General features: G+C 44.6%; 1 protein-coding gene across 1 annotated transcript in view; it reads left to right on the top strand.

Annotated features, from left to right (window-relative positions):
• SPIRE2 (spire type actin nucleation factor 2) overlaps window positions 1-17,226 on the top strand; it is a 248,938-nt gene that overhangs the window by 188,397 nt on the left and 43,315 nt on the right. Inside the window, exons 7-9 of the mRNA XM_086945787.1 lie at window positions 1,850-1,973; window positions 5,861-6,024; window positions 13,212-13,428. Of these exons, the coding sequence (XP_086801913.1) occupies window positions 1,850-1,973; window positions 5,861-6,024; window positions 13,212-13,428 (505 nt within the window). The remainder of the gene's footprint in view (window positions 1-1,849; window positions 1,974-5,860; window positions 6,025-13,211; window positions 13,429-17,226) is intronic.

Raw genomic sequence — 17,226 nt, 5'->3', positions numbered from 1 at the left:
GAGACTAGCAAGGGGGGTTGGGGGGGGGGGCAGGGGTAAAGGTGGAGCTTGTAAAGTTATTCCTTCCCCTTTCTATAAAATCCTTCTCCGCAGTGAGGCAGTATATTTTCCAAAAGTGTTCACATTTCGCCCCAAACCCATAGTTTAAGAAACATCTGTTTCCACGTAAGACAAGATAGTGTTTTCGGAAACTAAAAGCGATCATAAAAGGAGTAATTTTGGACACATTCATATTTGCTGAGTATTGAAGTATTTTGTGATACCTTCTTACTAAATATAATCAAAATAGATATACAAACACGAGACCCATAAATGAATTCATCCATCTAATGTAATAATCTGGCAAAGAGTCTTGGTGAAAAATTAAAACTCGTTGAGATATAAATGTTGATTATTATATATGAATTGTTGCATTTACTGTTGCAAAATTCCAGTCATTGTTTATATGGATTATAGATACAAAATATTGCTAAAGGCACACATTTAGACTATGCCGTGATCTTTCAAATATTATTCCAGTTTCCATCACTGTGAAGTCTCTCTCGTTATACAAGCACCAACACTGCTTCTCAATATTGTCAACGTATTATCACAAGACATCTGCCATACACATGTAAAACTGGACAGGTACTCCTTCTACAGCAACCTCTATTCAGTCAACACCACGAGCTGCCAATCCATCAAACATGTACCGTTTCCCAGAGAGAAACCAAGAGAGAAGTTGTTGTCACTCTACCAGGTCAAATTAACGCCAGTTACTTCCATGCGACTACAAGTAGGGTTTCAAACCATGCAATGGCACGAGTCACCCACAGTCCAGTTCATTGATGATACTCTGCCCCAAACAACAGCCCCTTCATCTCAAACCCCTGCTTGATCTATTGCCCACCTCTAAAACCAATGACCAAGTTCCAAGGAGCACTACATCATCACAGATGGAATTTGGGGATGCATTCTTACACTGGTTCTCCTCCTAAATGACATCAAGTTGCCCAGATCGACAACCCAATATCCCAGCAATTACACCACTGTGAAAATTCTACAGGACTGGGGCTAAGGTAAATGTGAAACTTTACTTTTTTCAAAGTAGAAAATGATTTTCAACGCAATGACTTCCCTCCTCTCACACATTTAAAAAATGGAGGTGTCCTAAGCCCTGCTCCACAAATTATCCACTGTTTACTTGTGCGGCATTAAGTTGTAAGTCTACTAGAAACACACGGATGTTTGGGAAACATAGTGCAAAGTTTCAACGTTCACACTATTTACATTGGTCAGGCTCCTTACACTCATCCAATACGATGTGGCATACATCTGCCGTAAATATATGCTCATCTTTCAGACCTCCTTTGTCTTTCATAGTGACATTGGTGCAACAAGAAATCCAAAGATCCTGGCATTGTCAATCGGGAACAACAGTTTATGTGGTTGTTTCCAGTTTTTTGTACATATGTGTGCAAAATATGTTGTGAATTTCTCTATAATAATTACACGCATATATGCATTCAGCACACTACAGTTGAGGAATTTGACTATGAGCCTGAAGACTCATTAAACACAGTGAAGCTCTAGGAATGTGTCCATTGAACCTAAAGCAACCTTAAACAGAGTAAATCACATGGACCTCCTCTACCTAATCTCAACACCACGTAAATACACGACAACTCTAGGAATTTCCCCAACCAGTTGAAATGCCCCTTAACACAAGGATCACAATGATTAATTTCAGAAATCTCCATACCTGGTATTACCATGAAATCATAAGAGACAATTCATTGATTCAAATGGAGTTTAACACGTGTGAGTTTTCAACATAAACATTTACCCATTTCCACTTCAATGCCTTTAGGTATCAGAAAGGAGTCTGAAGCCTATGCCTCTGAAGCAGAGGAGCCTTCATGAAAAGATTCTGGAAGAAATCAAACAAGAGCGGAAACTTCGCCCTGTAGAAGCTCACCACAAGAGTGGGAAAGGTATGCTAGCGAATGGGGAATCAATGGAAAGTGTGGGCACTCCGCTCCTGTAACTAGTGTAGCTTCCAAGGGCACTTGGTTCGGGGATTCATATGAAGACTATAAATTACAAGATGGAGGTCAGACATATTTTCCCTAAGTCGGGTAAATTTCTGAATATATCAGAGAATTAAATGTAAATAGTCACTTCTGAAATTCATGCAGCTCTCCAGGTAACCAATGAGCCAAGAAAAGAACTAACAAATTTTTCAAGTCCCTTTCCCTGGACTAATAGCATGTTAAGATAGGAAGTATTGGAACTGGTGGTGAGTTAGGTTAAAAATGATTTTACGTGCACCACTGTTGGCGCATTGACAAGACTTGAAGATACAGAATTCATTCCTGGCATGAATGTGTGCGGATTTTATGGATGTTAATTGACAAGGAGACTGGATTGGCTCCTCTAAGCCACTAAACGCATCATATTATGCAGTATTTTCTAGTACTATGAGAGGGAAGATATTGAAATCCCAGCAAGTGTGTCCGAAAGAATGAGTAGATGCGTGGTGAGCCGTGGTGGCATGGAAGACCGTGAAACACCTATGTGAAATCTGCAGTTGGCCATACTGGCCTCAAATTATCCTATGTGCATGTAGTCAAGCTGTCCTCAGTTACCGCCATGAATTTTATCTGCAGCCGCCTGCGGGTGTAGGGACGTCAGAAGCACAAAAGAAACCAAACAGCGATTTGGGAGCCACAGAATGTACAAAGGCGGTGCTTCCATGAAGAGCAACTGAGAAAGTAGTGAAGGCTCTTCATGAGCATGTAGGCACGGTAGCTGCAGTGCAGCCCATAAGTAACTGGACTAAGCCATTTTGAAACTGTCGAGCAACAATCCAACAACCAACCCTACTTTCCTGGTATTGGTTCCAACAAGCCTTCTAATTGCAAAGAATGTAAAAATCGGTCATTATTGAAAAGGAGTTCCAGACGCTGAGGGAGCTGATACCCTTTAACTTACCCACCATTAGTCATCCAGCACAGTCTGCTATCCCTATCGGTCACCCTGAGCTCTCCCCCCAAAAACAATGCCTCCTGGCACACATTCACCCCCTCAAGGAAATTGACATTCACTATTTGTTCACAGTGCTGACACCATCTAATCACTTCATTGTCTATCCTCCCTTCATGGACTAAGATTGTAAATGCCTCTCTCTTTCAAGGCACCCTCCCTGATTGTCTTAAAGAAGGACAGGTAAACCCATCCTAAAAAAACCAACAGCAGATGGCGCAGACTTAAACAATTTCCGTCCAATCTCCAGCATTCCCACTCTGGCGAAGCTTATCGAGAAATGTGTACAGATCAAACTCTGCAATCACATAGATCAGTACCAACTCCTAGACCAATACCAGGCTGGTTTCCGCCAAGATCACTGTATAGAAACAGCACTCACACACATAGTAGATGACGTTCTATCAATATTGGATCAGAATGAAGCGTGTCTTATCTTATCTATCCTCAGCATTTGACACTGTGAAACACGTCAACCTTTCAAACCTACTTGAAAGAAGGATGGGTTATTAGGGATCATCCTTCAATGGTTTACTTCATTCTTCCATAACAGAACCCAAAGAATCAAGGTCAAGCATTCTCTATCGAAGCCCTCTACGGTCACTCTGGGAGTCCCACAGGGATCTTCCCTCTCTCCCATTCTCTTCAACGTATTCATGGAACATTTAGCAGATTCCTTAGCATCCTCCAACATTCATTATCACATCTGTGCAGATGACAGACAACTGTACCTGAAAATCTCCTCCCCTGATGACCCCAATACCTTCAACGTTATTCTACAAAATACTCAGAACTGGCTTGCGCTTAACCGTCTCAAACTTTACGCCATCAAAACAGAATTCTCTTCCAAAGGAAATCCGTCTTATTCCCTTTACCGCCTCCTTCAAATTAGAAGTGAAAACATTCCTGATGAATAAACGGTTGGCTTAAAATTTGTCACCATATAATATATCGATCGACCTTACCAGTTGTACTCTTATTCTGTTGATCATGACTACCTCGTTCTGATCTCCTGGGGAGGTCACGCTCCTCCATTTTTTATTCTTCTATGATTGCATTTATGTCGTAACTGCACTTTATTCTTTTACTGGTTTATTCACTCTCCCCCGTAAAGCACTCTGATACCCTTACTGGTCATGTTTGCGCTATGCAAAACTTTATAAATAAAAAATAAGTAGATCCCTCACGCGATAAGTAGGCCTTTAGCTAAAAGGCTTATGTAAAGGGAAGGACAAATTGAGAGTGCATGACATGGCTGTACACCTGGGTTGCTTTAACTGAAAAATAACGTGGTGTGGAGTGGAACTAGCAGGAGACAAGATGGCCGCGTGAGCCCTCAGTTCCAATGCACAGTCCTGTGGAGGCAGAGAACCTACAGCTTCCCAGGTGACTGACGGGCCGGTGAAGAAACCGGAATGTTCTGGGGCCATGGCCGGGTGCTCCACAAGGGAAGATGTGTGGTGCTGATGGCCTGCTCCCAGCACAGGCTGGATAAGATGGCAATGCCCATGGCAGCGTAACTTGGAGGACCGAGCAGCTTTGCACCATCGGCCGGGTGCTGGCTCTGGCAGCCCCCGCAGTGGGCAACAAACAGGCCTGCTTGGGAAGAACGGATGCCAACAGAGTCTTAGGGGATGGGGTCCCAGAGGCACGGACGGTCTGCAGAGGGCCCCAGAGACCCCTGCAGACAAGACACGAGCGCCGAGTTCGCACCATTTGCCCCGGGGAGACCGAGGAAGAAAACACTGCAGGGCCCATGCCATAGATTAAGGTGGTGACCCTGGGGGCCTTTTTAGCACCCCCTGGTGTGGGAGGGATCAAACCCTCGCAAAGAGAGGGGCAACAGGAGAGAGATAGCTGTGACAACAATCTCCCAGGGGTAAGCTAAAGGTGCTTGTGCCTACAGGGCAGTGATGGCGTCTGCTTGGGGTGGGTCTTGCCCCTGACCAGGCAGGAGGCTGGGAAGCCGGCTCGCCGCGGCCCTGGGGGAGTGGGGGGTGTCTGATTCTGCCCCATGCATGGCGGGCCGGTTGCAGTGAACCGTGAGCCATGGCCACTAAGGTGGCTGGTGTCCCAGGGTAGACAAACATACATTTTTATAGATGGCATAATAATGACCATGAGAAACTTTGAACACCCAGTAACAAAGGTGATTGATGTTTTGAAGATATATATGGCAGTTGCTACTTTCAAAGTAAACTTGGATAAGTTTGAGATTATGAGTGTTGTACTTCTCAGGAATACTCATTACAACTGGATAGAACCTGCCCCTTTTTTATTTCCATGTTTTTCTACAGCCCCTGTTGCCTACTTGGTGTTAGAGTGCTTTACATAGAACTTTAAGTTCATATGAAATTTATGTTTACATGATGTCAGAAACTTTTGAATACTGCCTAGAATCTATTTATTGGAACAGGAGAGGGTGTGACAGATACGAACTGGAATGCACCAGCAGAGATGTGTTTAGGTCCAGGCAGCAGATAGTAGAGCAGTCCCCAAAGCAGAGTTGATTTTATGTGGCAGACCAGTCTGTAGCTCTTGTGTTAGAAAAGAAGATGATGCATGCATTGACAAAGCGGTCAAAGTGCAAACTATGACTGAATAGTTCTTAAAGATAAAGACTTTTGCTTTTTTGTCTAGGAGCCCATGGATTTTTGGTTTAATCACAGTCTCGGTGTCAGAGCTGCTATTGGATAACACTAGTTCTGAGATTGGAAATCTCTTCACTGATAGCTTGTCAGTACTGACCAGTAGTAGCAGAACTAGTTAGGTATAAAGTGCCAGACACCTGCTTGTATTCTGTTTTTTCCATGGCTATGTGATCTTCTTTCAACAGGTTTCGGCTCTTTGCCTTGCATTGTGAATGCCTGTACAACTGACATCAAGTCCACATCTTGCATAAACCTTTCGCTATCCGAGCCAGGTAGTCACCGGCAACGGCCCAGAGTCCTGCTCAAGGCACCTACCCTTGCAGAGATGGAGGAGATGAACATCTCAGAAGTAAGAGCCCACATCCTGTTTGTTAATGTGGTCTGTACCAAAATGCATTACCAAGATAGGAAGAACTGTCCTGTTCCAGTTCTTTTCAAGCACTCAAGACTGTAGAATTCACTCAGTGGGGTGAACACATAGAGGGACCACCACCTGAAGAACTGGTGAGAAACCACTAAAATATACCACCTCGTTTCTGGCAGAAAAATGTTCAGCCAAGTGAGAGCTACCCTTAGCGGTGGGAGCCCCAGAACTGCCTGGCCTATGTTACTCTCATGAATGCCTTGCAACAAATAAGTAATCCTGAAGGCTTCTGACTGGTGAAAATTCCCAACTCTCCAGCAGTTTAGAAAGAAGATGAAGGCTCTTTTCTTAAAGAAGCACTAATTCAGCACAGTAGTGCTCTGTTAACTGTCCCTTGTATAGGATCTTAGGCGTACTCTTGGGCTCTCACCTATTCTTCAGTGTTTTGGCACATACCAGACATTTTTTAATGCTTCTGTTATGACTTGTGTGCAAGCCCAGCATGACCATTATTGTAGTTTATTGGCTTTACATTGGGTACACATTGACAGGCTGACTAGCACCACCAATACTATCACCGACAACTACACAACAACTATCATAACACCACCATCGCCAAAACTGCCAATAACACCTCCACTTCTGACAGCACCACCAGTACCACCAATTACACCATTTGTACCATCACCACACCACCCATACCATACCACCACCACAAAATACAACACTACCTAGCATTGGAAAAGCCAGTTGGTCTGCCTTTAAGATGCTACTGCATGGAAATACAATTTCTGTGTGCCTTCTTTTGCCTGCATTGTCACAATAAAGCCAGGCCTATTACCTTTACTAATGCTTGTTTAGAAAGACTGCTTTTTTACTGCAAACTCGAAAACCTAAAGAAAATTTGAAGTACTCAAGGGCTTAAACAGTGGTGCTTATTGTGGCATGTTTACTAGATCAACTTGTTTATTGTTCAAGAACTGTGCTACAGATATCCCTTAATAAATATTCTTGTGTGTTATGACAGTTTATGCAATATTGTATTAGTATTGTATTAATAGAGGCACACAAACACGCATGAACACCCCATCCATAAATGTGAATTCCTCAGTCATCGATATCTGTTAAGTTAAATGCTCACATTGCTTATGATCTCTAAAGTGAGTCTAGAATTATGTGTTGGGCCCTTATAGCTTACAGATCATTGATTACAATGATGCAAGTTTGCTCCCAGTTGAGTGCTGCTTCCTGGATCAGACTTACACCTGATGTTAGTATGGTTATGGTAGGAGACACTGGGGAATCTATGATAGTTCCAGGGGAAATGCGTTACTTCACTTTCCTAGGGCACTGTCAGAAAGGTCCAATAGTGCTCAGTTGTAAAGATTTGACAAAGCCCCAACTGTTGTGGAAGGGATATTAAAAATGAAGTACGGTATCTATCGGGAAACTATTATGAGATGGTATGAAAGTATGTGCTATTTGTATAGGGCAAACCTAGCCAAAAGGCAGTGGGTCTCTGTACCTGCCCAAAGGCAAAGACACAATGAACACGTGATTGGAGGGGGAGCCAAGTTCAGATAGCAAATGGACTGTTGTCATGATGTAATATTGTTTGAAGCTGTTTCCTAACTTCTTTATTTTTATTGAGTTTCCATATGAAGAGGTACAGCACATGGTTCAATACAAAAAAATAAGTAAACATCTGCACATTATAATGTCCCCATAAGCATTATACAGGTAGAGCTCCCTTAATACAACTGTAAACCCAATTCGAAACTATACAATCCTCCTTTCCATCTCCTGTGCAGGGCAACACCCTATTCAGTGATGCCCAAAGGTAGTTGAAATCCGTTTCCCAGCGCCACAATGTTGCAACCCCAAACAGCCACATGTGTATTTGGACCCAGCAGACCCACTCATTCCGCACCTGCATCCCTAGTGTCTTGACTTAGTTGATAGGCATGAGCCCCCATATGTCTGTGGAATCATCGTGTAGTTGAGCTTCAATTGTTCATTACAGTACACAATATCTCACAGCCAATCTTGAGCTCTGGGACTGCGGTCGCCCCCCACACACAGAATACCTGCCTCTTCACCAGCAACAATGCCACTGAGACGAATCACCTCGCAGTTTTTAATACTATTTTGGTATAGCCGAGAAATGCCTTTTTTGTGGTTAAGTTGATCACTTCCTTTTTCATGGTCGACAGTGCGGCACCCACCTTACACTGGTAATCTGCAAGAGTCCTGCATCTCCACACCAAGTGGAGGAAGTCCATGCCTGGGATACTGCATCTGGTGCAGCAGGAATGATCTCTGGGCCTGTTTGGAACTAGTGTGTTTGAGAAGTGTGATAGACTTGCTGGAAGTACTTAAACTGAATGAGTTGCAGTCTGCCATTAGGTGATAGTTCCCTGGTTTGGCCACGGCAATAGACCTACTGAGGGTCCAAGAGTTCCCATCCTAGGTCCTCCTCCAACTGTAATCGTGCTCTGGGATTCGGCCCGGGCGTTTCAGGTGAATAGAGGAGTATAGATTTGTTACCAAGAGTTTTGAGTAGAAATAATGTTAATGGTTTTGTCTCTGATGGTTCTAGTGGGAACTTTGGGTAGATTTCTCTCTCTACATACTGCCCATAGTCGGTATTAAGTAAAAGCATCCAGCGGAGAAGGCTCCACCCCTTACGCCCCCTCTAGGTGCTCCATAAACCAACTCAACAGGACCATGTCGCCCACTGTATACGACCCCCAGTTATGAAATTGTCGCAGTGTGCTTGCACTGCCCATGAGCGAATGTAATGGGTGATGGTTCAGGGCCTGTTGGGGTGAATAAAGTATTGGGGAGTCAAGTTTCTTGCAAATATTTTCCCATGCCGACTGAGTATTGTGTTAATCTCCGTTCGGTTGTAGCATGGGATCTGTCCCCGCAGGGCCGTCATCAAGATGGGGTGCGCGCTATCATGTTCGATTGCCAGGAGTGCCATATAGAAAGGAGGTAAATGCCATAAGTGTGTGAAGTGCATTCGACATCTGGAGCTGCTAAGCCACCCTGTTAATGTGGTAGTCAGTACTCCCACCGGACCTGTGATTGTCTGCCTGACCAGGCTTGTGATATTACATGCTAGTTTATAGTTTTGGAGAATTGCTGAGTTAATGGTATTGGTATAGTATAGAATAAGTATAGAAGCTTGGCAGTATAACCATTTTGATCAATGCGATTCTGTCCATCAGTGACAACAGGAGTGATGCCCAGTGCCAAGTCTGTTCTTCTATGTGCTTCATGGTAGTCCCATATTCTTCCCTAATCACGGTGGACCTATCTCATTTGATCCAAAACCCTAAATATTTGTTAGAGGTGGTGGTCCAGTTTAATGGGAATTCCAGCTCGTGGGGTTGTGTAGTTGTAATCAGTGGGAATATCGTGGACATATTCCAGTTCATCGTGACTCCTGCGACAGACCGTACAGAGTAAACTCTAATATAACACGACTGAAATTTCGCCCGGGGTCAGCCAGATAGAGTGTAATATTGTTTGTGTATAATGACACAAATTACGATTTGAGAACGCCAGTCTGTGTCTCTTGTTCAGCTTGTGATTCACACAAGCCAAGGGCTCTGTGGCAAATGCATAAAGTATGGGGGAGAAGGGGCACCCCTGATGAGTACTCTGACCGATGGCGAACAGGTCCGAGAGCAGACTGCCCTTTCTAATGTGCGTGGTGGGAGCAGTGTAAAGTAGCTGTACCCGACCAAATAATGTACTGTGGTATGCCCATTCACGACAGAACTGCAAATATGTAATGCTCTTCGATCAAGAGAAAGGCTTTAGCTGCATCTAAGGTAACAGACACTGCTTCCTGTCTAGGGTTCAGCTAGTGATAAGTGCAAAAAGAGTTCTCAAATTAGGTGTGGTGGATCTCTTGGGCATAAAATCTGCTTTATCTAGGATCACCATCCCGGGCAGCGACAGGAGCAGCCAGTTCGCAAACATTTTGGCCAGGATTTTTGTATCTATATTTATTAATGACAGTGGATAGTATGGGTTTGGACAATCAGACAGTTTACTTGGTTTAAGGAGTTTTATAAGAATCAATTCGCTCAGCGGCTGTGGCAAAGCACCCATTGCAAAGCCTTGTTATACACCTCAAACAACCTTGTCTTCAGCAGTGTTGTGTAATGCTATAACATTTGGCAGGGAACCAATTTCCTCTCGGGGCCTTCTCCGTGGGGAGTCCCATGATGGTGTCCCAATCGGAGAAGCCCCTCTATTCATGCAATATTTTACGATCAAAGTACTGTCCTATTTCACCTGGTGTTCAGTTTATATGGGAAGTATACAGGTGGGCCTTGTAGTCCACCAGTTTCAACAGTATACCATCTGACTCATAGAATAGTGTGTCATTCTCTATTTGCAGATGAGTTATGGCTGGCATGTACCTGTCCGTCCGTGCCAACATAGCGAGTGTTCTGCTCGGTCGCTCTGCTTATTTATTTGAGCTCACTCATACTGATGGATCAAGTGGTCTCATGGCTGTTTTACAGTAGCTGGGGGCGGGCTGCCCCCCAGTCTTCTGCAGAGACTACTCAGTACATGTCTACTTAATGTCCTACTTGGATCCAAGGGAAAAACCTGGCCGTCATTCTATGTCGTTCATATCTTCCTCAGGTATCCTCAGCCCATGGGGCCTCGCTGTCCACGTATCCTTTAGGAATTTCTTGACAAATGGTTTAGCCTTCTGTGGTGACATGAAAATATGTATTTTGTTATTGTTGACTACTTTGAGGCGTGTGGGGTATAGCATTGCATACTATATGCCGGTCTGGCACAACGTGCGTTGGATAGTTCCTCCACTGCCAGGGTGGACCGGAAACATACAAGAGGGTGGAGCCCTCACGCCGAAGCGTCTGCTTCTCCCAAGATAGGTGAAGGACCATATCCCAATCATGGTAACTAAACAATCTGGCAGGGGCCTGGAACCAAGTGACTGGTGAGCTCTTTCCACTGTGAACAATGGTAAAAAACTGTCGCCCCCAGCAGCATTTTTAGGCTGGCTTGCTGTAGTCCGCCAAGTTGCCAGTATTAATTGATTCCAGCAATACTACTATGCAGAAATTATTAGGCCTCAACCTTGCCTCCAAGTCCTCTTTATACGCTCTGATGATGTTTTCAATATGTCCAGTTGTGTGGTCCTGCAAGCTGGAGATTCGGTTTTCTGCCGTAGGTATGCGTTTGCTGAGCTTGACCCCTGAGGACATTGGTATACCTACCCCATCAGTCAGGGTGTCTATGTTATTGTCTATAGATGTTAGACTCTTTTGAATGTGAGCAAGCAGTGTCTTCACATCGGTTTCTGTTGCTTCAATGGGGGGTTCCTGCGCCATAGCCCCCCTGTCGCTTAAATGTGCTCTGCCTTTCTTAGTTTCAAAATGTGGTTTAGCTTGCAGGTCCCAAACTGTATGTTAGGTGCTCCCCCTTGAGCGGTTTGGATGCTGTTCAGTGGGGAGGAGGTTGGCAAGTTTTTGTAGAGAGGGTGATGCCCTCTGCTCGGGAGCTACTTCTGGTATGAGTTGTCCCCTGTGTTAGTTACTCAGAAGCCAGGGGTGGGCATCCCCAGACCCCAGTATCCAGGCCAGGCATGGTCAGCTGGGGTCTCAGTTGGTTGGGTCAGAAGACCCCTATCTGCCTTTCCACATGCTTAATGCTCGGGACGTCTGGCCGGGTCGTGGCTCCCCCAAGTGCCCCAAAAACCAGCAAGGGCCGTTCAACTTTCTCTGCTATGTCATCAAATCCATGGGTTGTTTCCTCATGGGGCCCACAGTGGGTTGCCGAGTCCCACCCCTGGTAACGGGATACTCTCAGGGGGCACGAGCAGACTCACCACCCTGCCACCAGGCTGTTGATCACTGTAGACAGGGGCTGTGCGTCCTACTCACCCCTGCTCACATCACACATACAGGGTTTAGAAATCTGATGTCCGGAAACCTTCCCCAGTCTGCCCTAAGGCCTCATGCCATCGGCGCAGCTCCCTGCAATATACAACATAAGTCTGCTCTCAGTCTCAGCCTCAGCAGACCCTGCCAGGTCACAATCCACCAGGCAGTCTACGCGCCCCATGGGTATGTCCATGTCCACCACTACCACACCGTGCCTTGAGGGTCATCCATGTATGTAAGCCCGCTGCAAGTGGCTGAACCCTGCCCCTCCCCCAAGCTCACAGCAGCTCACGGTAGGTACGAAGAGGTTCCCTGCACCACTGCTGGGCATCCACCAGTTGTCAGGGTCTTGCCAATAAGGCCGTCCACTCCTCCCCGCTAGACTGGCTCCTCTCCAGTTCACTTGTTCCATTTCCACTGCTTGCAGCTGTTGCATGGTGTGAGCCACGCAGGCCACCATTTTCGACCTGCTTGTTTCTCACCAGGTTCTCTGGGGAGATCTTAAATTGGATAAAACCTGCAGGCACAGTCCATGGGTCATGCAATATCCATATAAATCTTTGACAGCATGCTAGACTACAGATGGTGCCAGGATTAGTACGGATAATTGTGCAGGCACAAGGAGCCTCACTAGAGTGCTGCCATCCTGGAGCCAAGCTCTCTGGTGCCCCAAGCTGCTTTCCAACTTAGAGCAATGGATAGAGGTATGTTGTTCAAGTAGAGAAGGCTGTTTAATATTTTGTACACTTTTCATTGGCTATTGCCACTTGAGGTCGTGAGTTACTCAGCCAAATAGGCGGGAGTGTTGTAGTGATGGCTTTGTAGATAATGCGGTTAGTTTTGAAGATGGGGTTGGCTGAGGGGAAGGTGGGTGAGTGGAGCTATCAGTCGGCAAAAATACATTAATAAATGTGATTAAAATGACTCCTAAGATCATAATGCTATGATCGCTATAATTCGTGGAGTTTATATAATGGGAGCTCTTCTGATGCTATAAAGTGCGAATCTCACCATGCTTAACAATCACATCATGTAACTGCTATGATTCCTAAGATGCACATGTTGAAAACTAAGATGTTTTTCTCAATAACTTAACAAGTCTTGTGTAATGGAGCACTAAACATAGTACACCCACATCATGTAAAATCTGTAAAGAATTGATTTCTCTAAAACGCTTCTCATATTGCTGTCTGGATATATGGCTCTAAAATATTAAATGTCCCTATATTTTTGCAGGAGGAGGAGTCCCCCAGTGTAGAGATGCGGAGGGTGGCCAGTTCCCCATTGCCACTGAAGAGGGACCGCTCCTTCTCTGAACACGATTTGGCCCAGCTTCAGAGTGAGATGGCTGACAGCCAGCAAAGTCAAGGACACTTAAGACCAGTGAGGCCTGACACCAGACCTCGTTCAGGAAGCTTGATAGCCACGCCAATCTACAGTTTGAAAACCAAGGGTATGTATTTCATATGACTTAATGTAGTTAATCATTAAATGAATGGCTAGGTTGTTGCCTGCCCAACATATATTGAAGTGTGCAGTTAAGATAATTGAGAAATAAAATCAGAATCAATCCCATTATTCGGAAATCCTTAGACATAGGTATTTTATCACCAACAGGCCAGTATACATGGCTGGTGGACTAACGAATATGTAAGTGATGTCAGGGCGTCTGGCTCCTGTATGATTATTTAAAAACCGGCTTTTGTCAGCCCACAATACAAAAAGCTCCTTCGTGACTAAGGCATTTGTGCAGTATGCTCTGTTTGCATACATTTGCACAAAAGCAATTTATACTGCACCACCTGGGCATGCCTTCATTGGATATGGCTGCATGGTCCTGACAACATAGAAGGAGCTAATACCACAAATGGAAATGTGCACCCAGGAAAAAATTAAAATCCATAAGGATACCTAAGATTTTTTTAATCCAAATATGTACAAAAACATCCAGCCAACACGTTTCGTTCACAATATCTCTCATGAACTTCATCAGGGCTCATATGTCTTGAAATCAAATGGCAAAGTCTCTTATTTGTATTGATAAACTCATATACCAGATCAATGAATATGGGATTAATACAGTAAAATGGGTACAATGACCCCAGGTTTGATACCTTAATACGTATCACAGCAGTCCTCAAGAAGTCAAAAGGTTTACTTGTACATATAATCAAGGATGGCACCAGACAGCCCACCAGGTGGAACAGATGAATTTGAGGGGGGAGCCGACACAAACTGGTTCTTGACCTGGATCCCAAAGAATGCCGAGCCCAGTGCTTGTCGCATGGTTGCCATGAACAGTTTCACCTCCCACTTCTTTATGGCCTTGGAGTGCATGAGGCCACAATACTCGCACAACTTGAAGCCATGTGTGGGCCACAAGCAGGGCTGGTGGTGGTCTGAAATGGACATCTGTCCAAGGCAGAAGTAACACAGCTTGGAACATTACTTTTTAAGGTTAAAGTACCTTGGCAGTACTTTCTTGTTCCCAAGAAGAATGGCAATCTGCATCCTACCCTGGATCTGAGGGTCTTGAATTCCTTCCTTCACAAGGAACTATTCATGACGCTATCCCTATTGCTATCCCTGACTTAGGTGGTTCTGTTGCTGGAACTGGAAGATTAGATGGTATCCCTTGACTTGAAGGACAACTATTTCCACATGATACTGCAGCCATACAGCCGTTACCTATGAATTGTGGTAGGCACTACTGACTTCCAATACTCAGTCCTCCCATTCAGGTTAACATCAGCATGTATGTTAATGGTGGTGGCTGCTGCAGACCTGCACAGGTCAGTAATCTCAGAATTCCCATCCCTGGATGATTTGATGCTAGAGGTGGACTCACCACTATTGATGTTGGACCACCTAAACATCACATCATCTCTGCTGTTCAACTTAGTTTTTTCCATCAAACTTCTGCACATGGAGTTTTCCAGGCGAATTAGGGGTAGTACTGGGCATGATATCTCTCAGTCTTTCTTCCTCCCCAGAGAATTCTGGACATTTGTGGTAGAATTCTGATGTTTAGGGAGGGAGCTCGGATTCCAGTCCTGAAGGTTCTCCACTTACTATGCTGGCTTCCTGCATACTGTTAATCATGCACAAACGCACACTGTTATAGGCGAGCTCTCCAGTGGTGCCTTCTTCTGCAGTGTTTCCAACATGGGGGAGAGCAGACAAATCTCATCAGGATCTCATAGTACACTGCAACGTACCTCCTTTCTTGTTTGGTACTGGAGAACTAGTCATGAGGCAAGTCCTTCTGCCTACTACCAGCAGCAGCCACAGTAGTAATTTGGGTGCCCATTTGGAAGAGCGAGCTGGAGGCCAGAAACCATTGAATTGTTCACAGGCCCTTCTTGCTTCTGTCTATTTTTCTGGCTTCAGATCTACATTCAGCTCCAGCTTTTCATCAACTCTAGAATCTGTCCCACCTGTCTCAATCTTTTGGGAAGATTTTTCCCACCTGGCTATTTCCACTGATGGTGCTCTTTCTTGAATGCACCTATTACCTGGTATGCTTTTAGACACCCAGGACATAGTGGCTACTGGAAAGCGTAGCCTTATATCTTGCAGATGAAGACAAGGAAGGTACGCTGACTGGACGCCCAGTTCTTGACAGATTGTGCCACCCACAAATCAGGTTTGAGGAAGAGACCATAGGTCCACTACAAGGGCTGTCACTGGATCTTTCAAAGGCTCTTGAGTAAACCATACAACAGTCACACATGATTCAGCAATTGAGGAATTAGAATTTGGCCTTAAGACTAGAATCCCTGTCTGCTAGAGGACTGGACCTTCAGTTAAAGTCACCCTTTAATCCACGTCTTCTGGGAATTTGAATATGCTAAACAAATGTCTGGATGCCCTGACTCTGCATTTTGCCTTTCATGCAGCTAAGTTTGCTGATAAGGCTAATGTGGGTTATTTGACGGGTGATTTGACAGTCTCTGCATTAGCTTGGCCAACACCACTGGTTACTTCCGAAGATCTAGTCTCACTAATTATTCACATTTTCTCATACATTATCAGAGAATGATTCAAAGGATGACTTGTGCACTTTAAAGCAGGGGAATACTGACATTTTAACTTACATTACCAGATTCCCTCAGTTAGCTGGCAACACTACCTGAGGACGTTGTTTCTCATTGGGCTTCTAGATGAGATAAAGGAATAGTGCGTCCATTCAGTTTGTCCGTCTACTTTCCCTGATTTTATAGATTTTCTGCTGCCCACATAACACCGTCTACGTGAACTTAGGATGGAGAAATTCATGTCCTCTTGTGTTTGATTTCACAGAATATAATGCTGCTTACGGTATCAGAAGAAATTAGGCCACATTTATGGTGTACAACAACTCACTAATAGCATTGTCGTTAGGCCAGGGTGAGGAAACAGGAATGTTTCTAAATCCGTATTTAAAAACATCATTTTTAAATGACAGCAGGCACACTGCTTGTGTGGCATTCACTGGAGAGGGGACAGGGAGCTTTTTGCTATATTCAACAAGTGACACAGCAAGAATAAAAGCTGCTGCCAAACACAACCCCAACAAACTCCCCAGTCTGCGCCCCCCCTTCTCTCAAAGGTGACATGATTTCCATTTAAATCGATAACTGTTAGTATATAGCGAATAAGACCTTCTCAAATATGGCCACCTTTCTAGTTCGACCGTAGCTTTAGTCCCGCTTCGATTTCTACCATTTCCAAAGGGAGGCTCGCCCTTTCGAAAACGAGTACCCGGTCAAATAAAACCTCCTTATAAATAGAGGTGTAATTACTATTCTACAAAATCTTCTGTTAATACATTTGAATACACTGTAACAAATATAATATCCGTTAATCCTGGTTGTACGCTTTGCTATCCCGGAAGTGTATGGGGTTCACTACCGGGTTAAACTATCAAAAAAGAACTACTTAATATGGCGGCGGGTCCCGCTAAACTTACATTGCAGGACTCTTGCCAATACGGATTAAACCGAGGACTACTGAGTACACTTTCTTAAAAAAGTAAGTCTGGAACGATCTGCTGTATGTGCCGTTGGACTTGATGTGTTGTGAACTTTTTCTCTCTGGTCTGCTCGCGATGCTAGAGGTGGTTCATTACCGATGTCTGGGGATTGCAGTGTTTGTAGAGGGGAACTCCTGTCGCTCGATGTGTGCTTAGCGGGGATCGACGTGCTGCTTTGATGGCGGGTTCAATGTCGACTTTAGGATATGTGGAGTGTAGCAGGAATGGTGGCTTTCA

The sequence above is a fragment of the Lissotriton vulgaris genome, chromosome 12, assembly GCF_964263255.1.
Source record: "Lissotriton vulgaris chromosome 12, aLisVul1.2, whole genome shotgun sequence".
NCBI classification, from domain to species: domain Eukaryota; kingdom Metazoa; phylum Chordata; class Amphibia; order Caudata; family Salamandridae; genus Lissotriton; species Lissotriton vulgaris.
The sequence above is the reverse complement of the archived record's forward strand: the minus strand, read 5'-3'. Positions and strand labels throughout refer to the sequence as shown.